The sequence below is a fragment of the Saccopteryx leptura genome, chromosome 2 (genome assembly GCF_036850995.1).
Source record: "Saccopteryx leptura isolate mSacLep1 chromosome 2, mSacLep1_pri_phased_curated, whole genome shotgun sequence".
Lineage (NCBI taxonomy): Eukaryota > Metazoa > Chordata > Mammalia > Chiroptera > Emballonuridae > Saccopteryx > Saccopteryx leptura.
The window spans coordinates 278,146,645-278,173,803 of record NC_089504.1 but is presented as its reverse complement, the minus strand read 5'-3'; the positions used below and the strand labels follow the sequence as shown (position 1 = coordinate 278,173,803).

The 27,159-nt window shown below is 56.4% G+C and overlaps 1 protein-coding gene across 9 annotated transcripts; it reads left to right on the top strand.

Moving 5' to 3' along the window:
* Positions 1-792: 792 nt before the first annotated feature.
* Positions 793-26,930, top strand: CDK18 (cyclin dependent kinase 18). 9 transcript variants are annotated; one of them, XM_066361936.1, is made up of 16 exons: positions 793-999; positions 17,600-17,749; positions 17,909-18,048; positions 18,594-18,719; positions 19,496-19,552; positions 20,353-20,467; positions 20,654-20,748; positions 20,997-21,059; positions 21,747-21,870; positions 21,972-22,092; positions 22,855-22,952; positions 23,179-23,284; positions 23,405-23,447; positions 24,140-24,230; positions 24,585-24,662; positions 25,310-26,930. In XM_066361936.1, the coding sequence occupies exons 2-16, from the start codon at positions 17,626-17,628 to the stop codon at positions 25,342-25,344; spliced, it is 1,416 nt and encodes a 471-aa protein (XP_066218033.1). In that variant the 5' UTR covers positions 793-999; positions 17,600-17,625; the 3' UTR covers positions 25,345-26,930. The 9 variants fall into 9 exon arrangements, 4 of the variants coding, with proteins under 4 accessions (XP_066218033.1, XP_066218030.1, XP_066218029.1 ...); XM_066361933.1 differs by lacking the exon at positions 793-999 and adding an exon at positions 16,830-17,046 and having other exon boundaries at positions 17,972-18,048; XM_066361932.1 differs by lacking the exon at positions 793-999 and adding an exon at positions 16,830-17,046.
* The last annotated feature ends 229 nt before the right edge of the window (positions 26,931-27,159 follow it).

Sequence of the window (27,159 nt, the reverse complement as noted above, 5' to 3'; positions counted from 1 at the left end):
TCCCAGTTTTCCTTTGAGCCCTGAAGTCAGTGTGTGTCCTAATGGTGACTTGTCACTAACTCCTTATGTGAGTTGGAGCCAGAGCAACCTCCTTTCTGGACCTCAGTTTCCCCTTCTGTAAAATTAAAGCTGGACCAGCCCTAGCTAGTATGTAAGTATTCTTGGATGATTCTCAGTTGGCCTGCAGGATTTCATTCTAAAACGACAAAATGAATTAGCCTTCAGGGTAGGAAGTGGGGGTGTTGGCTATTGGTGGGGCTCATTCACCCGAAGGTGGGGCCAATCAGGCGGGAGCTTTGTACCTAAAGGTAAGTGCCAAGTTGAAGAGGGCAAAGGAAGAGCCCCAAGCTATTGCTGTCAAGAACTCTAAAAGCAAAAATGACCAACAGGACCTGTCTGTAAACATTAGCTCCTGGGGTGTCAGAAGGTGGGAGAGCTACATTTAGAGACAGGCCCTCTCAGCAAGTCTCCCCAGTGCCCTGGCCCCAAAGCTGGGGTACACCAGTTCAGAGGGTCTCACCCCTTAGTCAAGGCTCTCAGGGCAAGCCCCAGAGGAGGGCTGGCAGAGGCCAGGCCTAGGACCAAAACCGGAAGAGGTGCTTGCACCAGGGTTCCCAGAGTGAAAGAAAGGGGTGGGCACCCAGGCGGAGGGAGCTGTGGAGATTGGCAGCTGCTATGGGCAGCTCGGGAGGGACGGGGAGGAGTCAACTTGTACACGTGAAAAACTCCAACGGGGGCCGGGCTTTCCCCCTTCCTCCTCCTCCTCCCCCTCCTTCCTCTTCCCCACCTTCTTCCACCCCTCCCCTCCCCTCCCCTTCTACCTCCTCCTCCTCCTCCTCCTCTTCCACCTCCTCCTTCACCACCTCCTCCAGCTCAGGTTGCGGCTTCTCCAGGGAGCCGCTCACCTTTCCGGAGCAGGGAAAGCCGCTCCGAGCCTGGGCAGGGACCCGGCAGGGCGCAGGGCACAGCGCCCAGCCCTGCGGCGCCTGGACGCGCGCGGTGAGTCCCGCTGGAGGGGGACCAGGGCGGAGGGGACCGGGGAGGCGGGGAGGTCGGAGCTGGGGCACCGTGGCGCCGGCTAAACGGAGCAAAGGTAAGTCGGGCTGCTCTTAAAGGCGCCGCTGCTTTTGCCATTCGGATGTTGGTGGGTGGGGTGCAGTGGCGAGGGGTTGGAGGCGACCGCCAGAGCGGTGTGGGAGACGGGATCGCGAGGTGTGCCGGAGGGTGGGTGGGTGATGCCCTGCAGAGGCCACTCCTTAGTCCCAGGTGCTTGGGAGGCAGGGCGATTTTGCATTCTCCGACCGCCTCCCCCCCCCCCCCCCAAGTCTAAATCGGTACTCCCTTGGGCCCTCGGGCGCCTGTCTGAACCTTGGGAAGCAAAGTTTTCCACCCGGTGGCAAACCGGGCGCTTTCCAAGAGCCCTTCCTTCTGGGAAGGGCAAGGGTCAGGAGTCTCCGATGAGGAGAGAACCGAGAGTGTGGGGATGAGGAGGGAACCGAGAGTGTGGGGCCAGATCGCTGCCTCGAAGGGCTTTCCGTGCTCTGGTGAACTTCGCAGAGCCCCAGCCTGGGGGTGGGAGCGGGAGGCCTGGGGTGAATGTGGGAGGACACCTCTGAAGCCCTACAGGTTCCAGCAGTGAGGGGTGGGGGAGAGCAGGGGTTGAGTGTGGGCCTCTGGGGATTGCTGCCTCTTCTCTCTCTGCCCACCCAGGAGTCCAGAGGGGTAGAGGCCCCCATGCCCTGGTAGCCACTGGCAAAGGGTTAATGCAACCACGGGAAAGGGTGGGTGGCCTGCTGGCTGAAGAGATGGCTGTGTGTGGGGAGACCGGGAATCCCAAATGGTCTGGGACCTCGGTTGTGTCCCTGTTGGGGACTGTGCTGGCTTTGTGGAGGCTGTTGAGACAGTGACTGATTTTCTGAGCTGTGGGGTCAGCATCCTGCTGGGCACTGGTGATCTCTTTCTAGTTCTCTCTGAACCCCTTCTGGGCATAGGGGTGGGAGAGTTGGGGCAGTGAGGAATGGGGCTCAGCAACTTAGAACCTTATCCGCACCCTCAACCCAGCCCTCAGCAGTTCCCCAACCGTGGCCGGGCCCTTGGACGACTCACGGACACCGCTGGCTTGCCCCTCCTGTGTCAGCATCCTGTGAGGTTAGGCATGTTCAGGTGGGCTTTTTCTCCTGGAGCTGGGCACACAGCACATTCCTGGACACTGGCCCGAGGGAGCAGAACCCCTGAGGATGCCTGGGAAGTCTGGCCGACAGGGTATCCTAGTCCTCAGAGGTCCCCTTCCTTTAGCCTGGCCTTGGCAGGGAGCAGAGACAGCAGTGGCTTCAGGTTGGGGGAAGGATGAGGATGGCTCCTGCATCCTGAAGGCCTGCTGGAGAGAGGGTCACCTTGCTACAGCAAAGCTCCTGTCTAGGGTTACCCTGCTTCAGCCTCCTCCTGTGTATCTGATGAGCCTGCGAGGCTGACCTCCCTCCACCACTGCCATCTCACTGCCCATGAGGTTCCTGGGGGTCTCCCCACTTGCTGCCCACAGCCTGCCAGGAAAATAGAGTCTTCATTCTACCCAAACTTACTAGGGTGTCCATAGCCATAGTAGGCCTGAGTAAGTTACATCTAATTTCTGATTGTCTAGTGTCTACCATTTACTCAGTCTCTGCTGGGTGCCAAGCAGTGTGTCATTCAGCTTTATGAAGTAGGTGTTACTATCTCCATATTATGGGTGAGGTGCTCTGGGAGACCAACTTTCCGAAAGTTGCACAGAGGTGGGATCCAGCCCATTTCCATCTGACCCCAGCCCCCTGCTCTCAGTTCGTGCTCCATCAAAGGAGATCCCAGCCCACTGTGGAGTTCTCTGGTTCCACCTCGGCTCTCAGGAGAAGGAAAGATGGGGGTGGTGCTCCAAGTGAGAGGTTCCCGTTTGTCCTGTGCCAGGCAGAGCCAGCTTTTCCATGGGTCACAGGAGAGAGGACGCCAAATCTGAGGAAAGGTAGGTTCCTGGTCTGAAAGCTCATGGGATCAGCTGCTTGCCTTGGAAGCCTCCCCTGGGCCCTCGAGGAGATGGAGCTGCCTTTATGGCTGCATTTGTTTCCTCTGTAGAGCCAGACTCTGTCCTCTGCCTGTGCCCAGGCCCACAGGCCCCATGCTGTGGGGAGGAACTTGGCTTGGCTCCTCCCAGCTCTTATCCCACCTTGCCTCTCTCTCAGAAGAGGCATTTAAAAAAAAAATTATTGCTTGATTTTAGAGAGACAGAGAAAGGAAGGGAAAGAGGTGGGGGGGGGGGAGAAGAGAAGCATTCATTTGTTGCTCCACTTAGTTGTACATTCATTGGCCACTTCCCATATGTACCCTGACTGAGGATCAAACCTGCAACCTTACTGTTTCCAGACGACATGCTAACGTACTGAGCTAACTGGTCAGAGCCTGACACCCCATTTTGGGCTTTTGACCAGCAACTCCATCTATCCCTAGCCCCTCCCGATTTCTCTTTTCCTTCCCTGAGTTCAAGACCCAAACGGAGGGCCTTGATGGAGTCCAGCTCCAACACACACTAGCTATGTGACTCCTCTCCCCGGCAAACTCCTGAACTTCTCCCAGCCTCAGTTTCCTCTTCTGTGAAATAGAGATCATAATAGAGAGGGTTGTTACATGAATTAAATGAACTAATGCATAGTGCCTAGCACACAGCAGATACTAAATAACCAGTATCTGCTGGACTATTGGTGGCTATTTGGGAAAGGACTTCCTAGTTACAGCTCCGTGCCTGCCTCTGGGGTAGCGACCGAGGCAGGCTTTCCTAAACCCATCGGGCCAGGCTCTTAGACAGTGTCTTTCTTGCCCCTCCAGGGTGGGGAGGAAGGCTCTGTGTAAGAGAATGAGGGTGGTGGGGCCAGGTTAGAAGGAAACCTGCAAGACGGAACCAGGAATCTACGCTATGGGGAGTCTACTCTCTAGTTTCCAGGATGAGCGAGGCAGTCCCTGAGAGCTGGAAAACCTACAGCCTCCTCCGCTGAAGGACCTCTGGCAGGGCCTCCTTTCCCCGGGGTAACAAGACCCCCCTCCCCCAGTACTTAATTAATTGCAGTCCCTGTTCTGCTCTGTTGTCCATGAGGGAGTGGCTGGCCTGCCTCCAGACTCACCTGATTAGCTTCACGAACTCTTTGGGAATGAGTCACATTTCTCTTCCTTAGCTCTGTGTCCCGCCATAACCCCTTCCCCCCCCACTCTGGACCCTTCACCTTCGCCCTCCTACCATTAGCTGCTGAGTGGGCACTTCCCCTCTCCAGGGGGTGGGAGCAGACCAAAGGTAGTCTTGTCTTGTCCTGGTCCCCACAGCTGTGGACACTCATACAGAACCCACTCTAAGGCTTGGCTCATGGTAGATCACATAGAGCAGTGGTCCCCAACCTTTTATGGGCCATGGACTGGTTTAATGTCAGAAAATATTTTCACGGACCGGCCTTTAGGGTGGGACGGATAAATGTATCACGTGACCGAGACAAGCATCAAGAGTGAGTCTTAGACGGATTAACAGAGGGAATCTGGTCATTTTTTAAAAATAAAACATTGTTCAGACTTAAATATAAGTAAAATGGAAATAATGTAAGTTATTTATTCTTTCTCTGCGGACCGGCACCAAATGGCCCACGGACTGGTACCGGTCCGCAGCCCGGGGGTTGGGGACCACTGACATAGAGGGTCTCGGACTCAGGGTCACCCAGAGCCAGAGCCTGGGCCGGGCAGAAGCTGGCCGGTGGTGCAGCAGCAAATTAGGGAGAGAGCTGTGGCACATCTCAGGCAGACTCCTGTTTGAGGAGAGCCCATCTGTTGCTGAAATCTCTGTGGTGGTTCCATCTGCAGAGGAGGAGGGATTGGGAGGCAAGCGTGAGGGGTGGCTTTGAACTGAAAAGAGTCTTGATGCTCTCTGATCACGAGTGGCCCTGATGAGACAGGACACCCTGATCTCAGAGACATTGGCCGGAACCTTTGAAGGAACAGTGATGAAACAACCCCCCCCCCCCATCTTGGAACTCTGGATGATGGTCTCACCCTGTGTTTCTGCCCTACCCTACCAACAGTAAAGTCCTCCCTGAAAATGAGAGGTGGGGGTAGACAAGATGACTCTAGAGTGACTGGCTGGGGCAGTCATTCATATTTCACATGTTGAACACGTGTCTCCCGTCAACCGCGGGTGGAGGCCATGTCTGGACTTTGGGGTCAGTTCAGGCCCTGTCTCTGCCACCCTGGAAGTGTTGCCTAGATGAAGGAACTTGCTCTCACCATGTTTGTTTCCTCATTTGGCAGTTGGGGAGAGTAACAGTGTTACTTCATGGGATTGTGCAGATTCCAGTGAGGTCATGTCCAAACTCCTAGCTTTTGGCCTGACCTGAGGTCATCATTGACAGGTGATAGTAAACGGAGTTAGTGGCCACATTTGACTGTCCTCGGTACCCTGGCCTCTGCTCCATCCCAGGAGAAACCAGGGCTCAGGCCCCAAATTGGGAAGAAAACTCTAATCGCAGATCACTTCTACCCTCCCTCACCCTGAGCACCCTTGCATTTTATTATAATATATTATGAGACATTCTGACAAAGACAAAGCACTGGAATGATCTGTCCTCACACCTTCCCTAAAGAAGCCTCCCCTTTCTTGCCTTTGGGGTCCCCTCAGAAACCAGGGCTGCTTCTCTCCTCCGGCCCTAACCTTTGCTGGGTGACCAGGCCCAGGGGCGACATGCTGTCCTTCTCTTTGCCCTGGCAGTACCTGCTAGCAGGTAGGCAGAAGGTCATGTGCTGAAGGGTATCACTCCTGACATCACTTCTGGGTCTCCGGACCACCTCTGCCAGCAGGGCATGGGATGAGGCCAGGAAAGGGGTCCCAGAGCCACTCCCTGTGCCTGGTGTGGAGCCCCCTGCCGCGCTGGGCTGGGTGCCACATTCTGAGCTGATGCCAGACCTCACATGGCTCCTTCTCTGTGCAAGGCATCTCTCGAGTGGGCTGCTGATTTCCCTGGTAATAGTGCCTGGTGGAGGGAGTGCTATCTCTGGGCAGGTCCTTGTGACTCACTCCAACCCCGAGGGAGCAGAAGGAACACTGAACCCGAAGTCACAAGCCCTCAGTTCTGGTCTCAGCTCTGCCCTGTCAGTCCAGTGGCCTTTGGCAGGTCACTCCCCTTTCTGAGTCTTCCCGCCTTCACCTGAAACACGAGTGAAGAACACAGGATTTCTAAAGCCCCAGCCACGACTGCTGGTTTGCGCTTCTAACTTTAGCCAATCCTGCTGACAAGGTGAGCTATGCTGTCAGACCTGGGGAGGTCTCCAGCTTCTGTTCCTCCAGACTGGAATGCAGGGGCTTCTTCCCTCAGCTGAGTCCCGGGTCACCGATCTCCGCCACAGCTCAGATGGGCAGGGATACCCTGGAAGGCCTCCCTGCAGACAGATGAGAGGAGGAAAGCACCTCCCAAACGAGTGGCTGCTGGAGTCTGACACCACGCAGGCACTGGGGCTCAAAGGCAAGGCTGGGCCAACCACAGCTCTTGTCCCCATCCAGCCTGTCTTAGTGTGGCCCATGAGCTAAGGATGTTTTTTTTATGATTTTTAAATAGCTCAGGAAAATTCCACAGAAGAAAATAATATTTTGTGACACTTGAAAGTGGTATAAAGTTTAAATTGTAGTGTCCACGAGTCAAAGTTTGCTGGGGCGCAGCCACGCTCGTTTGTTTCCGTCCATCCGGGGCGCTTTCTGCAGAGTAGCCCTGTGTGATTGCTGCCGAGACCCAAGGGCCCGCACAGCCTGAGATACCGACTGTCTGGCCTGTGACAGGAAACACGTGCCGACCCCCTCTCCGGATAAGTATAGTTCGCCCAAGGCTTGCACCAAACAATTCTGGGATCTCAATCTAAAAATACTTGCTCTTCACTTCAAAAGAAGCGTTACTTCTTTTAACATGAGCAGTGAATGTTTATTATAGAAATATTAGGTGAAGTGCCTGACTAGGCGCTGGCACAGTGGATAGAGCATCGGCCTGGGATGCAGAGGACCCAGGTTCGAAACTCCGAGGTTGCCAGCTTGAGTGCAGGGTTGCTGGCTTGAGCGTGCGATCATAGATATGACCTTCTGGTCGCTGGCTTGAGGCCAAAGTCCCTGGCTTGAAGCCCAAGGTCGCTGGCTTGAGTCCCAAGGTTGCTGGCTTGAGCCTAAGGCTTCTGGCTTGAGCAAGGGGTCACTGGCTTGGCTGGAGCCCCCTGGTCAAGGCACATATGAGAAAGCAATCAATGAACAACTAAAGTGCCGCAACGAAGAATGGATGCTTCTCATCTCTCTCCCTTCCTGTCTGTCTGTCCCTCTCTCTGTCTCTGTCTCTCTTGCTAAAAAAGTAAAAAAAGAAATATTAGATGATGCAAATAAGCAAAAAGAAGATCTTGAAATCACCCACAATTCTGCCCCCCTCTCCCCAGGCATAGCTACTGTTAGCATTCTGACATCTTTTTCTGGACTGTATATGCAGTGTTTGCTTGGGTACGTGTATATGTATGACATGTGTGTACATGTGTACACATGAAGCTTTTACAAGTTGTACATATCTGCCATTTTTACTTAAAAACACATATCAAACTATTTGCTGTCTCTGACTGCCCTAGGCCCAGTAAGGTTATTCTGGTATCTCAGACCCTTGGGGGACATCCAGCCAGAGGTGCCTGGTGGGCAGTTGTCCCTGCCTGTGTAAGACTCAGGGGTCAGGGGGGCCAGAGTCATCAGCACATGGGTGGTGGTTTCCAGCACTGGAGAACATGAGGTCACCAGGAAGAGAGTGCAGAGGGGGAGGAACGAAGGGCCAAAGAGGGAACTCTGGGCAGTGGCGACATTCAGGGACAGGGACAGGGAGAGGAAGTGAGTCCCCCAGATAGGTGCAAAGGGAGAGAGAAGTAGGAGGAGGAGCAGGAGGCCCAGCGAAGGGAGGACAAGGTGTAGAGTCTAGGACAGTGCCTGGGCCTAAGCAGCTACTTGTAGAATTAGAAAGTGACTAGAAGACACCAGCGCCTCCCTTCAAGAAGCCTGAGCTCCGGGTGGCAGGTGCCGCTGACGTGGCAATTAGAGAACTGTTGAGCAACTGGGAGACGTCAAGAGGCTTCCCAGAGGGTGCCTTAGAGACAGGGGAGCAGGGGGTGACCCAGGCTGAGGCGGTGGCCTGGGCCCAGCCTGGTGGGAGGGACCAAGAGTGAGGAGGCAGCTTGGGGAACGTTGGCCGTGGGTGCTGCTGGAACGCGGGCATGGGGTAGTGTGGGCCAGACTGAGGGGTGGGGGCTGGGGGGAGTATAAATAGGAATATAGTCTAGAGATGCTGGGAAACCCTCCCCTCCTGCCCTCCCTGCTCCTGAGACTGAGGGGTCCCCTGCGACATCAGTGCTCGAAAGCCCCAGCAGTTCTGTTGCTAAAGTTGGGCGTGGTGAGAAACCCAGAGACATTAACAAGGACCCCACGGCAGGTTCTCATCTCTGGTCGAGGGAAGGCCAAAGAGTGGGTGAACCCGATGCTCTTTTTACTCCCCTTCTACTAATTTGTAGAAGATGGTGAGCATCAGCATCTGTGCTGAGGCCGACGGAGAGGAAACAGATGTGAGCTCTTCCCTTTGGGATTTAAGGAAGACCTTAGAACAGTTTCCAGACTTGGGGATTTTGAAAGCACAGGGTGGTAGGTGAAGGGCCTTTTTTGAGGGTCCTTAATAGGGGTTGCTAAACGGAGTGGGAAAGGGTCTCCTCTGCCTAGGAGGTGAGGCAAGCCTTGCCTGGAGGCATGAAGACCTGGGGATGGAGGTCTTGCTTCAGCCTCTGGTCTCGAATGTTCTGCATGGTCAAGACCACAGCAGACAGAAGGGCGCCTGGTCCCATCTTGTCATTTGGAAATCCAGAGCCTCCCCGATGATTGCAGACCAGCTTTAGCTGGGACTCCAAAAAAGGTCAAAAAGGAAATACTAGAAGATGATCGATGTGTCTCCATTTCTTGAGCCTTAGGAAGCCAAAGAGACCAGCAGAGTGAGTATCAGCATGGCCGAAGGGGGGGGGGGGGAGCACAAAGAGCGGCTAGAAGTGGGGCAGTGAGGGAGCCAGGAGGGGTCAAGGCCAAAGGAGTGTGCCTGACCCGTGAGCCCCTGGGAATCTGGCCCTGAGGGACGGGAGCCCGTGAGGAAGGCCCCAGGGGCCTGCCAGCCTCCCTCCCCATGAGCCCTGGGGGCCTCAGCTTGATGTATGTTTGGTTAGAATCTCTCATTAGTTTTCCCATCCCTAGTCCACCCCTCACTGTGGTGTGGCACCTGCCAGCCCAGAGACCTCTGCAGGCCTCACTTAGGAAGTTGCTGCCAGGCAGGAAGCTGCTCTGTCTGCCCCAGGCCACCATCTCCCCCTGCCACTGGGGCCAAGGGCTGGCTGGAGGAGGGTTAGGCTAACGGCTGAGGCTTTGATGACTCAAAGCTGCTGATGGTCTCCTGTCAGTTCTCTCGCCTCCAACAGCTCCCGCTACGAGGAATTCACAGGTTTCGTGTACTCACTCACTCACTGATCACGTGAGGGTTCGCCCGATGCCGGGCCCTGCCTCAGCACTGGGGTGTAATGATGAGTCAGACTCAGTCCTTGCGCTTCGCAAGCTCACAGGTAAACGAGGGAAATAGACAAGTGAACTGGACAGGGAGCTAAGGGCTCTGCTTGGGGATATCCAAATGCTGTGGGCGCACAGAGGGGGGGGGGGCCCGCTGTCTGGGGCCAGTGGGGTTTCAGGCTGCAGAAAACCCAAGGGGCAGCAGAGCAGGTGTCTAGGGAGACTGAGTGTTGATGATGGGAGCACTTCGCTGCTTTTTCCCCTAGTCCCTGGCCCACTATCGGTATCCCCACTTGCCACGGAGAGCCAGGAGAACTGGGCGGAACCACATCCCGGGGAGTCTAAGGATGGTTGGTTGGCTTGCTGCAGTGTGTCCAGGGAAAGGGCAGGGCCAGGCCCACCCTAGCGGTGCTCAAGGCCTATCTAAAGGGTGAGGTTAGCCCAATGAGAAGATAAGCCTAGACACGGGTCCCTTGTAGGCCCGAAGTGCAAGGAAGGGAACCAGTATTTATTGTACACAGGCAGGCGGGCTGTCCTGAAGGTTCAGCTGACGACATATGGGTCTGGCCTCCATGGACCTGATGTTTATACATCTGTAGAGGAAAGAGGCTTAAACAAGTCATTATGATACGGTGGCTGAGGCCTAACTCAGCCATCTGTGCGTTTGTTCCACAAGCATGACTGAGCACCTGGGAGCTTCCTGACACCCTGTAAGCGCCCGGGAGCAAACCTCACCGCTCTTGCCCTGAAGGACATCACAGTCTAGTTGTGAACGTGTACTGGCTGCTCTGGAAGCCACAGGAGTAAAGCATCTCACTTTACCTCAAGGAAAGACGTGGTGTTGTGTGCAGCTCCTCAGAGGAAGGACACAGGCGTTGGGTTTGGGAGTGGTTTTACCAAGGGGTGGTGAGAAGGGGCGTCCCAGGCCAAGTGAGCGGCACACGCAGAGCTGGGGGCCCAGGTGTCGTGTCCTCTGCGAGATGGCCTCTTTCCTGAGGTCAGTGTTATACGGACAGATTTTGAACGGGGAGTGATGTCATCAGAAAGCTGCTGAGAAAGTGAAGTCTCGCAGACTGGTAGCAGTTGGATGGGAGGTTAGGGGTTAATCCCCACTTAGCAGAAAAGGAAACTGAGGTGTGGGTGTCTGCCCAGCTCACAGTGCTAGTAAGTGGGAGAGCTGGGGTTTCTTCCGTGACTCCAAACAGCCGAGGTTTCTAGCGAGCCTGGACCGTACAGCATGTGGCCCTCGCTGTGGGCCCTTCCATCAGGTAGGATGCTGCAGGGGTGACCCTGAGCCTCAGACTCTTGCTTCCTGACCAGGCTTCCTGAAGGTCAGCCCCGCTTGCTCCTGGATGCCTCCCCGCCTGCTTCCCACTCTGCGAACAGAGGCTGTGGGAGTCTTACCTGCGTTCCGTTACTGTGTTCAGAGCATCTGTTCCCTGGCAGAGGACTGCAGGCCTAGCTGTCTCCCTAGATCCTTGCCACCCAGACGGCCCCAGGCTGGCAGCCTGTCTCCTCCCGGCCAGGGCTGAGCCCGGGCAGCGTCAGTGAGGAGGGCTCAGGGCTTCCGCTTCTGCCCTTTTTTCCCAGCCTCCGGAAGCCATGGCATAACTGGGTTTCCCCGAGGTTCTGTTCGTAGCAAGCTTGGGAAACTACAGCCCCAAGCCTTGCGAGGCAGGGTCAGTTAGAGGATGAAGGAAGAGATGCTATCCGCAGGCTCCCTGCAGGCGCAGTTCCCACTGGGAGGAGGGACTGTCTGATGTCTCAGCTCCTGACGTCTGCAGACTTGGTCAGCCATGGCCTCTAGTTTTTGAAACCTGTCCAAAGGCCTCCGTGTGACTGAGTGACGAGGTGAGGACAGGGAGTGGGCAGCAGAGGGTACCATAATGGTCCTGACAGGTGACCAGCCTTCAGGACTAAGGGTCAGACGCTCTGGGCTTCAGGAAGTGGGCCATGGGATTTATAACCTTCAGCCCCCGCCCCTGGGCCCACAGGCACTGAGATCTAAAACAAAACAAAACAAAACAAAACAAAAAGAGGACCTGGGGAAATGTCTGACGTGTGCCCAGAACGTCAGAACATCTTTCGTGCTCCATGGGCTGTGACACAAACAGCTGTGCCTGCTGCATGTCGCCCGCGTGGGGCAGGGGGACCAGTGCAGTCCCGTGAGGTCGTGTACTTGGATGGAGTATGCCTGTGGGAGGGGCACCCAGTGGTCCCGGAGCTGCAGGGAACTTCTGAAGACCTGAGACCTGAAGTGCATGCAAGGCTGTGGCCTGGAGCAGAGCACAGCCAAAGAGGAGGGGGCCTGGTCTTGAACTCTTAAGAGCCGGGAATTGGGGCTTTATTCAGGAGAAAGGCGAAGGGGCTCCTCATGAGGGTTTGCTGGGGAATCTCCAGGACTGCTCCCTGGAGGTTAGGAAGTGAAGCTGATCCCCACAACTCACCACAGTGCAGCCAAACTTCTGTGCGATGGTGGCTGCTGCCCACTTTCCCTGGCTGTCCTGCCAACCTCCTTCTCTGACGCTGGTCTCCTAGTCAGGACCTCCGGTGTCCCAGCCCCAGTGCAGGTCTTAGGTCTGGGGCCTGGCAGAGGTCCTCCTGGGAGTGGGGACAGCAGCCCGTGTTTGCACTACCCGGACGGTGGCCCCGTGGGCTGCTCTGTGGAGACTTCTCCCCTCCAAGGACAGGATGAGATCTGCCAGCTAGAAGGCCAGGTCCCCTGAATGTGTGGCTTTGCTGAGCCACCTCTGTCTAAGTTGGGGAACCCTGGCTGCTTGGCCTTTCCCTTTGGGGGCTCCGGCCGGCCAATAGCTGACCATGTTCCCTGCTTCCCACCCCCTTCCATGCTGAGGTCTCAAAGCACCGTGGGCTGTGAGGATGTCTGTGTCTGATGAGCTTCTTTTCTGGGACCTTCATGTCTGAGCAGGTGCTTGAGAAAGGAAAACTGGAGGAGAAAGCAGACATTTTCTGGGTGTCTTTGTCATGTCAGCTCACTGAGCATCTCCATTCAGATGTCTCTGGACATCGGACACTTGCCCAGACCCCACTCCTCCCCCAGCCAGCCTGCCCCCCCTCCAGCGCTCCTCATCCCTGCCCCTCCCGGTGCTCGGTGCTCAGGCTGAAACCCTCAGCGCCTGCTTGACTGCTTTCTCACGGCCCGTATACAGCCCTTCTGCAAGTCCCTTTGCTCCACCTTGCAGACACCTCCAGGACCTACCACCTCTCCCCACTCGCTGCTCCCACGCTGGCCCAAGACAGCACAATCTCTCTCTGGATCTCTGAGTAGCCAGCCGCCCGCTCAGTCTGTTCTCAACACCACAGCCAGAGGGGCCGTTTAAATTCTAAGTGGGATCTCATCACTCAATCCGCTTAAACGCTCCCCAAGTCCCAAGGATCCCCAACATGTTGTGCTCTGCTCTGCTCAGGGCTGTCTTCTGGCCTCCTCTCCAGTTCTGCACTTCTGCCTCAGGACCTTTGCTCCTGCCATTCTCTGGCTGACCTGCTTCCCCAGATTCTGCACGACTAGCTTCCTCCCCATGCCTTCTTGGAACTTTTCCAAGATGTCACTTTCTCTGGGAGGCCTTCCTAAGTACCCTATTTTAAATTGCCACGCCCCCACCTCTCACGCCCCATTCCTCCTTCCTGCTTCCTTTCCTCCCACTTCTCACCATCTAACATTCAGTGTATTTTATGTATTTTATTGTCCATGCTCCCCTTCCCCATCTCCATTAGAACGGAAGTACCATGAAGGCAAGAACCACTGTCTGTTTTGTTCACAAGAATCTCAGGGTCAATAACAATTCCTGGTATGTTTGATAAATAATTGTCAAATGAATGACCAGAGCCAAAGCGAAGAGAGAGTATATGACTTAATTGCCATCATACAGCCTGCTAGTGGTAACACCAGAATTAAACCTGGGCTTGGCTGGGTTTTAATTCAGGGTCGGGGTGGAGGAAACCTGGAGGAGGAAAGGACACTTACAGCCTTGGCCGAAGGGCGGGGGCACATGGGGAGCAATCCAGTTAGGAGAGGAAGGGAGCGATGTGGTCTCAGAGTATGTGCACTTGGCGACACCAGTCATCATGGGCCAGCGAGGGGCGGGAGTGGTGGATCTGTAAGTGCCTTCTGCCAAGGCTCCAGGACTGCAGCCCTCTCTCACTAGGTGCACACTGGCCTCTGGGCAAGTGTCACCCTCCTCCTGGCCGGACTCCTCCTTCCTCCTGTGCCATCCGCTTCTCCGGCACCAGCGGGAAGTCTGAGCTGGCTGATGTGTGCCCAGGAAGGAGTGACAGGCAAGAGGCTGAGAACTTTTCAGGACTCGCCTGGGCCGGGGGTGGGGGGCAGGCAGGAAGGCCTGCTGGGTAGTCTGCCTACCCACCCCTGCAGCCCCCCAGAGGGCTCTTTTCTTCACTGTCCCTCATGCCACCCCAACCAGACTAGCATCCCTGGATGCCTGTCACCCTCTTCCCCTGGCACCAGTTGCACGAGGACAGCCCCAGATGGCTCCCTGGCCTGGGGACAAAGGCCACACTGTGCTCCACCCTGGGCTGACCTCAGGCTGGGTCACACTGAGCCTTTCTGTCCCCATATGGGGGTAGGAGCAGACAGCACAAGGTGACAGGCCATTTTCCTGTCTCCCTTCCCCCTCGACCCCCCAAATCTGAAGAGCTGACTCTCCCAAGGGAAAAGTGACAGAGGCATCTTGTGTCTTGAGCTAGGGAACAACAGACCATTCACTGCCCGTTCTGCAGTGTCACACCCAAGACTGCTGGGTTCAATGCCCCGATTGTCCCCAACAGAGATAGGCAGCCCCTCTCTGCTATGGTCACCACCCCTGCCACCTGCTCCCCTGTCAGCATCTGGAAGTTCATCCCTACATTTGACCTCCATCGCTCCTGCAGCCATGACAGCCACTTCCTCTCGGTCTCTTCTCAGGCCAGTGGAGAACAGCTGGTCCCCATCCCTCCGCAATGCTTGGCTTCACATTCCCGCTGGAGTTGGCTGTCCCCAGTTTCACCCTCCCTCAGGCTCCTTGTCCCGCCTTTCCTGTTGCCCCCAACCCAGGCTGGTGGCTTCTTGCTTCTAACTGAACATGAGGAGAGCAGGTATGATTCAGGGATAGGTCTCCTTTATCTTGTAGAAATTGGGGGCCTTTCTCCCAAAAGATGTGTGTGTGTGTGTGTGTGTGTGTGTGTGTGTGTGTCAAGGGACAGATAGGGACAAGACAGATAGAAAGGGAACATAATGAGAAGCATCAATTCTTCGTTGAGGCACCTTAGTTGTTCATTGATTGCTTTCTCATATGTGCCTTGACTGGGGGACTACAGCAGAGCCAGTGACCCCTTGCTCAAGCCAGCGACCTTTGGGCTCAAGCCAGTGACCTTTGGGCTCAAGCCAGCGACCTCTGGGCTCATGCCAGCAACCATGGGGTCATGTCTATGATTCCATGCTCCAGCTGGCAACTTCAAGGTTTCAAACCTGGGTCCTCAGCATCCTAGTCCGATGTTCTATCCACTGCTCTATTCCTGGTCAGGCCCAAAAGGCTTTTAATGAGCCCCCTTTCCACTCCTACACAGACAAGAAAGAGCAAGACCATGAGATTTCATGTGGTTATTGGTAGATTCCAGAACCACAAACCCATCACTCCATCCTACAAATCACAGACTGCAGAATGGCTTTATGGGAGTTCCCTGTTTTTAGAAGGGGGTGTGGCTAGCCCCTCTTGGCAGAGCTCAGACCTTGGGGAGCCAAGGATTGAGCCCTCTACCCTCCTGCTCCTCCCCAGCTCCGGCAGCCCCCACCTCAGCCAGTCGGGCAGTCTGGAAACCTGGGCAGGTTGCTCTCCCTCCCCTGGACCTCAAAGGCTTCTCCACCATGGCTCCATGTCCAGACCAATGGGGATGGTTTTTAAAACTGCAGTGTGCCTGTTGCCATTCTCAGAGCCTCGGTTCCAGAATGTGAGGGTGAGACCCAGTAATCCGAACTTTTTACAGAACTTCCTGGCAATGCTGAAGTTCAGCCAATGTTGTAAACAATTGCTCCATATAATGGAGGCCCCTCCACTCTTCTGTCCTGCTGGGAACGGGAGCAGCGTACGTGTAGGTCGTCTTGTCACTGGAACCCATATGCCCCCCCCCCCCCGTTGTAAGTCCCCCTGGGCTGGCTGCACACCGAGTGTGAGGCGGGTGGCTGCCCTCGGGGAGCTTCCTGTCTGAGACACTTGCAGAGGGCAGGCCTGTGACACGGCAGAGCCACCGAGGAGCGGCTGAGGTTGGCTGGCGAGGGTGAGCTTGGGGCTCGAGGGTCAGGAAGTCCACGGCCAGTGGGAGTGGCCGAGCAGCTGGAAAAGAAGAGCTGTCATCAGAGGAGGCCTCACCAGCTTGAGTTCCCTGAGAACAGGGACCACACTTGACTCACCACGGTAGCTCCAGTGCCTAACACAATGCCTGGCATATGGCAGGCACTCAGTCCTCACTTGTTGAGCTGAACTGAGCAAGACTCCAGGGCACACTGATGGAGGGAGGGAGGCTTAGCTGGCAGTACACACCCACAGCCTGAATCCAGGGAGGCACAAGCCTGAGGAAGGGAGCCTGGCTTCTCCCAGTCTCAGGGTTCAGGGCAGCTGGGGGCCAACCTTAGGTGCACTTGGGGGCAGCCAGGAACATTCAGGCCCAGGGAGGACAAAGGATGTGGTCATTAAGCAAAGCGAAAATGTTACTGACCCATAATCTTTTAAACCAGGAGGATTCAAGGAAGGTCCTGGTTGCCTTGGCAACTGGGTAGTGGCCAGTGACAGGACTGAGAGCATCCTCCAGGAAAGAGCTGTGCCTGGTGCCTGGGTAAAAGCTGGGAGAGGGTGCAGTGTGGCCCCTCCCATCACAGGACTGGCCCCGATGCCTTCTTGGCAGGATGGGTGGGGGCCCTTGTGGGAACTCTTGGTCCCAGCCCCGTGCAGCCGAGGAAGATGTGGGCAGAGCAGGATGAGGGGGCAGCCACACTGGGAACTTACAAAACCATGGAGGGGAGGAGGGGAGGAGGGACAGCCCCACTCTGGGTTTTTAAGGCAGGACAGAAAGAAGGGTCTGCAGGAAGAAGCATTTGCATAAGTCTCCTTGGGAGGCCAGCAAGGTGTCCCTTCACCCGGGGCAAGAGGACTGAGGGGCTGCAGGGAGGGAACCCCTGCTACCTGGGGACAGGCTCTGAGGGTTAGCAGACTGGCCCTCCCCTCCCCCACTGTGTTCCTGAATGGACACTCTTCCTACTTGGGGCTCCTCGGGGGACCCCTTTGCAGGGGGACTTCTGTGTTTCCCAAGACCCTCAGCTGCTCCTGACCTCCCACCTTTCAGCTGGAGAGATGGGGCCAGCTCAGATGCACACACCTCCTTGTCTTTTTCTTCTCTTTTCCTGCCTCCTGGGGACCCAGGACAAGCCAGAGAGGGACCTCCAGGTATTGTTATTAGGATGAAATGGGGTTTGGACCAGACTCTGTCACAAGGGTGTAAGCCAGGCTGGTACTTAGCTTATAGGCATCAATCAGCGAGGCTTATGGCTGCTGACATGCCAAGCTCTTATACACACGTTGTTGAAGAGCTGCCGGCCTGAAGCCCACCAGGCTCTGGTGTTCTCCCTGCCGCACAGCCTTCCTCTGGAACTGTCAAGACCTCTGGCAGCTAAAAGGTTACCTCTGGCCCTGGAGAGGCCTCCAGGATCCTCTTGGTACATTGTGCTGCTCTTTGAACAATACTTCATGGTTTTAACTCATCCGTAGTGTATTTCCCCAGGGACAGGGACTCCTGGGGGGGGCTCACAGGGAGGAAGGGGGTTGGGACCTCTCCTCCAGGAGCTTGAACTTCGGTGGAGAAGACTCAACTCGGGCTCCCCGTGCAGGACGGTCGAGCTTGATGGGAAGACGAAGAGCAAGACCCGGAATTCACTTTCGGTGTTGACTGGCCCCGTTGCCTTGTTCTCACGGCTGGTTCTTCTCGCCTCTCCCGTCTCAGGACCTGCTGCCTGGTCCCTGCTGATCATGAATAAGATGAAGAACTTCAAGCGCCGCTTCTCTCTGTCTGTGCCGCGCACCGAGACCATCGAGGAGTCCTTGACTGAGTTCACGGAGCAGCTCAACCAGCTCCACAACCAGCGCAATGAGGGTGAGGGGTCTGGGGCCTCCCCACCCCAGCGTTTCCCCAAAGCCCTCCCTGCCCCCCGTGACCACACCTTCACTGCCAGCCCTGGGGGGAGGACAGGACTCCTCTCCCTCCTCCCCCGGGGCAGAGGCAGGGAGGGGAGCTGATGCCTCTCCCTCTCAGACCTGCAGCTTGGTCCTCTTGGCAGAGACCCCCAGCCAGAGTCCAGCACCTTCTCCCCCACAGACAGTGGGGAGGAGCCCGGGCAGCAGTCCCCTGGCATGCAGTACCGGCGGCAGAACCAGCGCCGCTTCTCCATGGAGGTGAGCGGCGCCGGACTTTATCCTGTGGGCGTGGCAGGACACATGCGCTAATGTGTGCCCAGGAGAGTGATAGCCTTGGAGCCAGGCCTCATGGGTTCACATTCCAGCCCTGCCATTGCTTAGCTCTGTGACCTTGAACAAGTTTCTCAACCTCTGTATACCACAGTCTCCTTGTGTTAAAACGGGTAGCGTGAAGATTAGATGAATTAATATATGCCAAGTGCTTAGAACATTCCTGGTACATAGCAAGGGCTAGACAACTTGACTGTTGTTCTTATGAGCCATATACAGGTACCCAAGTACACGAAAAATATGCTTACAGAATCGTAGTGTCTGCAGGGATCTCAGTTTCCAGGTGGTGATACTGGCCCAGAGACAGGAAGGGACCCAAGGTCACACAGCAGCGTATGTCTCAGAGTACATCAATGAAGCAGCCAGGGTTGCTCTACAGGGAAAGTCAGACCCAGGGTGAGAAGCGAGGGTCCCACAGCACTAACTACCCCAGAGCAAACATTGGTGTCCACGTCTCTCCCCGGCCACTGCAGGACATCAGTAAGAGGCTCTCTCTGCCCATGGACATCCGCCTGCCTCAGGAATTCCTACAGAAGCTACAGCTGGAGAGCCCAGACCTGCCCAAACCGCTCAGCCGTATGTCCCGCCGAGCATCCCTGGTGAGTCCTAAGAGGCTCAGAGATGACCAAGATGGAATACCATCTCCCAAACGGGGACAAACACACACATCAGACCTGGTCTGGCTCATTCTGGCTGAGGCCTGAAGCAGTTTCCAGGGTTGTTCCTGAGCCTTTGGTGCCATCTGCTGGTCATAGCAGATTCATGGAGACCTACGTCCCAGGGAAACATTCACTCCATAGGAGGGTCCCACGAGGGCTGGGGCTGAGCCCTGAGCCTCCTCTGGGCCTCAGGGTCTCCACCCAGGTGACATCAATAGAACAGCTGGTAAATGCTTTCCAATCCTGGCTGCCTATCAGATTTCCTCGGGAGCACCTTCCAAAGCACAGACTCTGGTTCCCACTTCAGATACCGACAGAATCAGACTCTGGGTGCTGGAGCCCAGCAGTCTGTGTTAAGGGTTGGGTAAGACAGTACTGAGCTAGAGAAAATGTGTTGATGAGAGAGGCTGTTGAGGTGATGGGTTCTGAACTGGACATCTGAGGTGCAGTGGAGAAAAGGGCATAGTTCCTGGAGATAGTGGTCTGAGCAAGACAAAGACGGACAGGTGAGGGAGGTATGCCAAGACGACCCCAGGAAAGAAAAGGAGAGGAAGGATCTGTGGCTATCTTGACCTCACCCCTGCTCGCCTCAGTTGTTCTCTCATCTCGATGGGGTCTCATCATCACCTTTCCCTCTGGAAGCTGGAGCCGGGGAGGTAGGGTCTCAGGACTGCTGGAGCCTCAAGCTCACAGGATTCTGTGTCTCTTCCTCTCAGTCAGATATCGGCTTTGGGAAACTGGAAACGTATGTGAAACTGGACAAACTGGGGGAGGTAAGAGGCTGGTTGGATCTCAGGGCAGCCAGGCAGGATGGGAAGGAGGAGGGACGACGTCTTCCCCCGCCCCCTCTGAGCTGCCCGCCCCCTGCGCCTGCCCCACAGGGATGCGTGATCTTGGCTGGGCAGTCAGGCTCCGCCATCGGCAGCTGCTGAGGAGGGCCCAGGTCCTGGAGGAGGGTGTGAGGATGGCGCTGCCCATGGGTTTGGGGCAGGATCCAGTAATTTTTTTTTTTTCCTGCAAGTATTTCTTGTCTGGATTTGGATCCCAACTCTACTAGCTCTGTGGCCTTGGGCATGTTATGTGGCCTCTGTGCCTCAGTTTCTTCCTCTGTCAAATGGAGATCGTAACTGTTCTGCCTTACAGGGTTGTTGTGAGAAGTGAAGAGGTTACTAAAATAAGCTTTTTTCATAGCACTTAGACAATGCCCACATGTAGTTAACTACTGTCAGCTATTTCTGTTATCACTGTACCAGGCTTTATGTCCAAGGCTGGTACCGAGAGGAAGAAGTTGGTGCTTTCCCTGCAGAAACCCAGAGATCTACACATAAGCAGCAACAGCAGGGAGAGCAAACTTGCGTTATAACAGAGGGGCACTTGGCCTGCCGGGAGCTCGAGGAAGGACAGGTCACCCTGACCTGGAGACATTAGGGACAGCATCACAGAGACATGAGAGGAGAAGCAAGGAGGGCACTCCACCCACAGTCACAGCCCCAAAAGAGGTGCAGAGAGGGGCCCTGGACAGAGGAGAGCAGGGCCTGAGTGTTGCTGGGGCTGCTGGGCTTCTTTCTCCCAGGGTACCTATGCCACAGTCTTCAAAGGACGCAGCAAACTGACGGAGAACCTCGTGGCCCTGAAGGAGATCCGGCTGGAGCATGAGGAGGGGGCGCCCTGCACCGCCATCCGAGAGGGTATAGCATCCTCGGGGCCTGGACCCCTGAAGACTCCTGGGAGGGGGGCTTCATGCACCTGAGCTCGGTGGGAGCCTGAGGGCGGAGGCTCACGGCAGGAGTGGGGCCTCGTGGGGCTGGTCTCAAGACAAGCGGGTGTGGGCCACGTGGGGCCTCGGGGACCCAGACGGGCCTGTCTCCCCACAGTATCTCTGCTGAAGAACCTGAAGCACGCCAACATTGTCACCCTGCATGACCTCATCCATACGGAGCGGTCCCTCACCCTCGTGTTTGAGTACCTGGTGAGTTGGGAGTTTCTTCCCCTTGTGGGAGGAGAAGAAGGGGGGGGGACGACATGAGGAGGGTGTGTGCCCCAAGGCTTGTTCTAGAATCAGGTTCTCAGATATTCCCAGGGAGGAGTGGGCGAAGGCCCCAGCCTAGGGGCAGCTTGGAGCCGGGGACCTGTCCCATTCCTGTGGGCCCTACCTAGGGAGGGGTTTTTAGCCAGGGATCAGGACAGGGTGGGGCTGAGCCAGGCTCTGTGTTCCAGGACAGTGACCTGAAACAATACCTGGACCACTGTGGGAACCTCATGAGCATGCACAATGTCAAGGTGAGAGGGACCCCACACTCAGGCTCCTGTCCTTCTTCACCCTCCTGTTCTCAAGCCCAGCAAGGGAACGCATCTCACCGCCAGGGCCACAGCTGCTGAGGTTGCCCAGACCTTCAAATGTAGGATGGAGGGCAGGGGCAGTGCCATTCAGAGAGGACCAGGAACTGTGCTGAGCGCCGTAACCCCACCTTACAGACGCATACGCTCTGCTACCATCTCGCTGTGAATATAAAACCCCCACCCCCAACTCTGAGCATCAGTTTTCCCATCTGTAAGATGGACGCATGAGTTACCTGCCAGGCTGAAGGGAAGCTTCTAGGGAAGCTCAGAGATGAACGAGCTCTTCCATTGCTCGTCAGAGAAGCAAGTGCACACATCCCCACATAGTGGGCTTCCTGGCCCTTCGTGGCCCCCTCAGCTCCCAAGCGAGAGAAGTGTCTGGCCTCCCCCTTCCTCCTGCTTCCTCCGCACACCTGGTGCCTTGCCCTCCGGATGAGGTTGCCTGGAGTGGCTGGGCGAGGAGGGGGCTGCAGTGTGGTCAGGAGAGCCAGGTAGCTCTCCAGTTACCTCACCCCTGCCTGGTCCTTGTCCCCATCCTGGTCCCAGCCATGGGGCAGAGGTCCAGGGTCTCCCAGATGGGACAGGTTCCTACTTTTCACTGCTGTCTGCCCCCCCCCCCCGCCCCAGATTTTCATGTTCCAGCTGCTCCGGGGCCTTGCCTATTGCCACCGCCGCAAGATCCTGCACCGGGACCTGAAACCCCAGAACCTGCTCATCAACGAGAGGGGGGAGCTGAAGCTGGCTGACTTTGGTGAGAACCGGAGCCCCCAGGGCCAGTGGGGGGGATCTTGACAGTCTCCTCAGACTGTGGCTGCGGTAGGGGGAGAGGTTCATTGATATGTCTGTCCCTAGGATTGGCCCGGGCTAAGTCGGTACCCACAAAGACCTACTCCAATGAGGTGGTGACCCTGTGGTACAGGCCACCTGACGTGCTGCTGGGGTCCACAGAGTACTCCACCCCCATTGATATGTGGTGAGTGAATGTCACAGGACCTGGGGCGGGGGCACCTTCCACCTCCAGACTCCCTTTTGCTGCCCCAGGTTCCTCTGAACTGCTGAGCCTCCTCTGATTAGAAGCCATGTGGCACCCTGTTGAACTGGATGTTAAAGGATGAAATCTGAGCCACGTTGGGGTTTCCTGGCTCTGAATAGACCCTCCAAGCCATGCTTCTGAAATAGTCCCCCAGGAGTCCCCAGGGGGTTACCAGAAGGTGCAGGAGGGCCCCACAGTGAATGTGATGATTCTTTCCCAAGCATCAGTTCTACTGGAAAATTTGGAAAGAATATTTTAAAAATTAACATGGGTATTGTTTGTTGTAAGATGAATTTTAAAACTAAAACTAAAACACAGGTTTCCAGTGAATGGCCACTGTGCTCTGTGCCCTGGGGTTCTTTAAGAGAACAGATTTATGACTTCTGTCATCCAGTGGGGGCACACAACATGGACATAGTTTGAGACAACACTGCTTAAACAACTGTCACATGGGTGCTGACTGCAGACTCAAATCCTAGAGCATGAAAGGGAAGAGGTCAGAGTGTCCTAGAGCCCAGAGACGACCCCAGAGAGAGGCTGTAGTGGGGGACTGTGCTCTGCCAGGAGCCTCCAACGTCCTGGATAGGCCACAGTACCAGGACCTATCTGAGCCATCGTGGGGCAGGGTGCCATGAGCAGCCCACGGAAGGGTGGGCGAGAGGAGGCCCAGCCTGACGCGCCCCTGCCCATTGCTCCCCGCAGGGGCGTGGGCTGCATTCACTACGAGATGGCCACAGGGAGGCCCCTCTTCCCCGGCTCCACAGTCAAGGAGGAGCTGCACCTCATCTTTCGACTCCTCGGTCAGTCTCCTGCGCTCCCCCAATACAACCACCAGGGGGCGGCAGAACTCTGTCCAGCCTGAGCGCATAAAGGGACTGGGGAGAGTGTCTGCGCCTGCTCACAGCAGGGCGAGGACCCCGGTGGCCTTGGCCATTTTCTGCCTCCACCCCTACATCGCACCCCTCCAAGTGGTCCTTGGCTCTGGCTCCTCACCATGCCCTCCCCACCCCCCTTCTGTCTCTCCAGGGACCCCTACAGAGGAGACATGGCCTGGAGTGACAGCCCTCTCTGAGTTCCGCGCCTACAGCTTCCCCCGGTACCTCCCGCAGCCGCTGATCAGCCAGGCTCCCAGGTAGCCCTGCCTCCCAACTCCTCTCCTGCTTGTGGTCCTGACTGTTCCTCCTGGAGGTCACATACCCCCCCTTCCCCACCCCGCCCAGGCCAGGCCTGTGCCAGCTCCTTCCTCCTGCAGGTTGGACTCTGATGGCATCCACCTCCTGACCAGCCTTCTCCTGGTGAGTGTGCCCTCAGCTGGGGCCAGGAACAGGCAGCCAAAGACCCGAGACCCCATGCCACCCTCGGCCCACCTCTGCATTGCCCATAAGTCTGAACTGCCCCTTCCCCCAGCACTCTCCCCCCCCCCCCAAGCCAGAGGGGGGCTCAGTTTCCCCACTGACTTGGAGTGAGCGTACTCTTAACTCAAACTGCGATTCAAACCCGCTTCCTAGCTGTGTAGCTTGGAAAAGTTACTGAACTTTGCTGGCCTTCAGTTTCCTCAAAGGCAAAACGGAATTAATCCTTCACAGTTTATAAAATGGCCATGAGGGCAAATTAACATTATGGAGCACACTAAATAAGTTGCACGTCTTGAAGTAAGCACACAATAGAGGGTGCTTGTTGGTATTATATATTGAGATTACTATTATTAACGTTATGATCGCGGTTGCTCTCACATCTGCATTTCTCTCCCGAGAGGTCACTCTCCCCAAGTCCTATTTCTGGTTTTCTCCTGGTGGGAGCCGGAGCCCCGAGACTCCCTTGGGTTCGGTTGGAGGTGGGAGCTAGCAGTTGACTCCAGGGACTTCGCAGCTTAGACTCAGGCCCCCTCCCGTCCTGGCCATGTAACTTAAGACAGGAGTGCCACTTCTCAAAGGGGTCCCTGCAGTTCTCCAGCCAGAACCAATAGACAGACCCCTGTGCTTTTCAGTATGAGTCGAAGAGTCGCATATCCGCGGAGGCAGCCCTGAATCACCCCTACTTCCGGTCTCTGGGGGAGCGCGTGCACCAGCTTGAAGACAGTGAGTGTCAGGGAGGTTGGGGGAGGAGGAAGGGCCATCCTAGAACCAGGAAAAGGGGCAGCAGGTATGGGCGAAAGAGTTGTAACAAAAGGCCAGAAGCCCTTGGTCCAGCTGAGCAGCCTCAGGCACATGGCTTCTCCTCCTTGGGTTCTCATGTGTGGATGGGCCAAACCATGGTCTGAGACTCTGCCTGAGAGGCCCAGTTAGGTGCTCTTGGGCCAGTCCTACCTGGAGGGATTCCCCAGCCAGGGGTGCTCCCAGCTCCATGCCCTCAGTGGGTGTGAGGGCCACTGGCTCACGGAACAGGGTGGCTCCGCTCAGTTTTCTCATTGTCTTCCTCCTTTCTCACTCCAGCTGCCTCCATCTTCTCTCTGAAGGAGATCCAACTCCAGAAGGACCCAGGCTACCGGGGCCTGGCCTTTCAGCAGCCAGGTAGGGGCTTGTGCCTCCCCCAGGGCAGGCTGTTCCTCCCTCTCGAGGAACAGAGATGGGGCCTAGCAGCCCCTCTGGTGATGGGAAGTCAGCATGGTCTCCTTGACATTGGCCTCGCTTCCGGGGGCCCATGGGGAACAGGCGAGGGGCTGGTTTCCCTATCTCTGGCCCAGGCTTCCTCCTCTGTCAGTGTCTCCCTCCTCCACCCCCACCCCAGACAGGGCTGGGCTGCATCTGACAAAGCCCTGATGAGGGTGCATGCCATGCTCTCTCCATGCCCTCTCTGCAAGCTCTGAGCCCACTATGGAGCCTCTACCCTGGAGAGCTATACTGTCTCCAAGACAGCTGATGGCCTTGGAAGTGATAGGCACTTCCTATGCATTATCTCATTTAACCCATAAAGCATCTTGAAGTTGGTACTATTAATGCTTCCCTAATGCTTCTCAGTCAGCGAAACTGAGGCGAAGCTGTGAAGATGTTAAGACACAATTTCATGCAGCTCCTAAGGAGCAGAGACAGGATTTGAACCCAGGACCGACCGGCACCCACATGCATGCTCTTGCTCGCTCTGTCTGCAGTTGTGGAGCGTGCCCTTTCCTCCCGCCCATCCCCTCCCTGCAGTCCCCCTCTTCCCCTCTCTTCTCCAGGACGAGGGAAGAGCCGGAGACAGAGCATCTTCTGAGCTGAGCCCACTCTGCTGTGGCCAGGGGAAGAGAAGTCACACTGAGCACAACTGCAGGCAGGATGGGGCTTATGTGGCCCTCGGAGGACTAAGGAATGAGGGCTCAGGCTGGCCTGGAAGACACCTGCAGCCCTGCTGGCCACAGCTGGGCCCTAACCCTGTTCCCCATATGTCTCCCCGGTGGCCTTGGCCCAGACACCAACTCCTCCATCACCTGCCCTGAGACGAGGTGAGGGGGCAGGGAGGGTCCTCAGACACTTACCCACCCCAGAGTCCTCAGGCACCAGTGTGGGACCCACCAGGACAGGAGAATCCAGCAGCTGGACTGTGAGCGCTGTGCCCTGGACACGGGCGCCCCCATGCCTTCCCCAGGGGCCTGCCATCTCACCAGTTTGAGAGAGCCCTTTATGGGCTCCTTGGAGCCTGCACATCTTTCACCTTCTTCCCCTCTGAGAGCCGGAATCGACCTGGCACCTTTTCCAGGACCCTGGAATCCTGAGTGCCAGTGTGTGTGCCAAAGTCCACCCCCCACCTGAAGGGCAGGTGTCCCCAAAGCAACAGGGGAAAGAGTAGCCCCATCCCCACTTCCAGCCATCAGCCCACCCATCGCCCCTCCTCCCCAGAGGCCCCATATGCTGCTGGATGCCCGGCTGAGTTGGGGGTGGCCTCCTACCTCCAGCTGCACGCCTGCTCCTTTGTTGGCCCCGCCCATCTCCCTCATCTGAATGGCGTTGCCTTAAGTTGGTAGGTGGTGGAGCACTTACTGCCCTTGGAGCTCTGACCCAAGTTCCTACCTGTCCCCCCTTTCTCGAGAGTGGCTCATGCTTATCACGTCTGAGTGCCGATAAGCCAGCCCTGGGTCAGGGTCCCGAAGACGGCACCCAGATATGCAGGGTCACCCTGACGCTGGTGCCAGGCTGGACTTGGCTCCTTGGGGCTGGCACAGCCCCCCCTGTTCCCTCCTTCCAAGCACTTGCGGCCCTGTCCTTGCTCTACTCGATCCTGGCACCAGCCACCCCAAAGGATAGTCACAAGAAGACGGGTATAAATGTCACAGTCTGAGGTAGAGGAAGGTGGGATGGGACGGGACAGGCTTTGCTCCTGAGAGCCCTGCCCCAGGGGGCTGGGAGTGTGAGGGACCTTGGACCCTGAAGAAGGCACTCCTCAGCACCCTTTCAGAGCGTGCCTGTTGTATGCCCAAGGGCACTTCAACACTTGGCTGAATCTTGAATAGGAAAGCCAAGGGAGGCCAGTCCCAACCATTCTATACCAGCCCCTGCCCATCCCAACCCCCTCAACCTGAGGAGCAGCCCCGGAGGGTCTTTGCCTCCCTGGAGGCCCTCTACTCCTCCCCCACGGTACTGTGAATGTCCTGTGACTGAGCACAGACAGATGACGTATTTTTAATTCATGTACAGAAAGGAGCAAGCAGTCTTATGCAGAAAAGCTAAATTTGACAGATTGATGCCAAAGATGGTGGAGGCCTTCTCCCGGTCTCAGGAGCGCGGGTGGGCTTGTGTGTATGTTTTATGTATGTGTCTATGTGTGTCTGTGTGTGTATGTGTATATAAAGTGGAGAAGGAGTATGGTTTGTGTGTGTTTCTCAACCCACCTGGGCCATAGGAGGTGTGCCCTGCACCCTCCCTGCTCTAATTCTGGATGCTGCTGCGTTTAGGGCCAGAAGTCACGTCTAGGCATTGTGAGTGGGCACGGAGGAGGCCTGCATCCGTCCTTGGCCCAGGTCTGGCCTGAGCAGTGGGGCCAGCCAGGAGAGCGAAGGGCAACCCTTGTGCCCTCCCAGCCAAATGGATCCCT

What these genes read in the sequence shown, in the direction of transcription:
- CDK18 (XM_066361932.1), top strand. Translation starts at nt 16,845, where the DNA reads ATGGACACTCTTCCTACTTGGGGCTCCTCGGGGGACCCCTTTGCAGGG. An exon ending in TGAGCATGCACAATGTCAAG is followed by an intron (nt 21,060 to 21,746) that starts GTGAGAGGGACC and finishes CCCCCGCCCCAG; the next exon opens with ATTTTCATGTTCCAGCTGCT. An exon ending in TCCACCCCCATTGATATGTG is followed by an intron (nt 22,093 to 22,854) that starts GTGAGTGAATGT and finishes TGCTCCCCGCAG; the next exon opens with GGGCGTGGGCTGCATTCACT.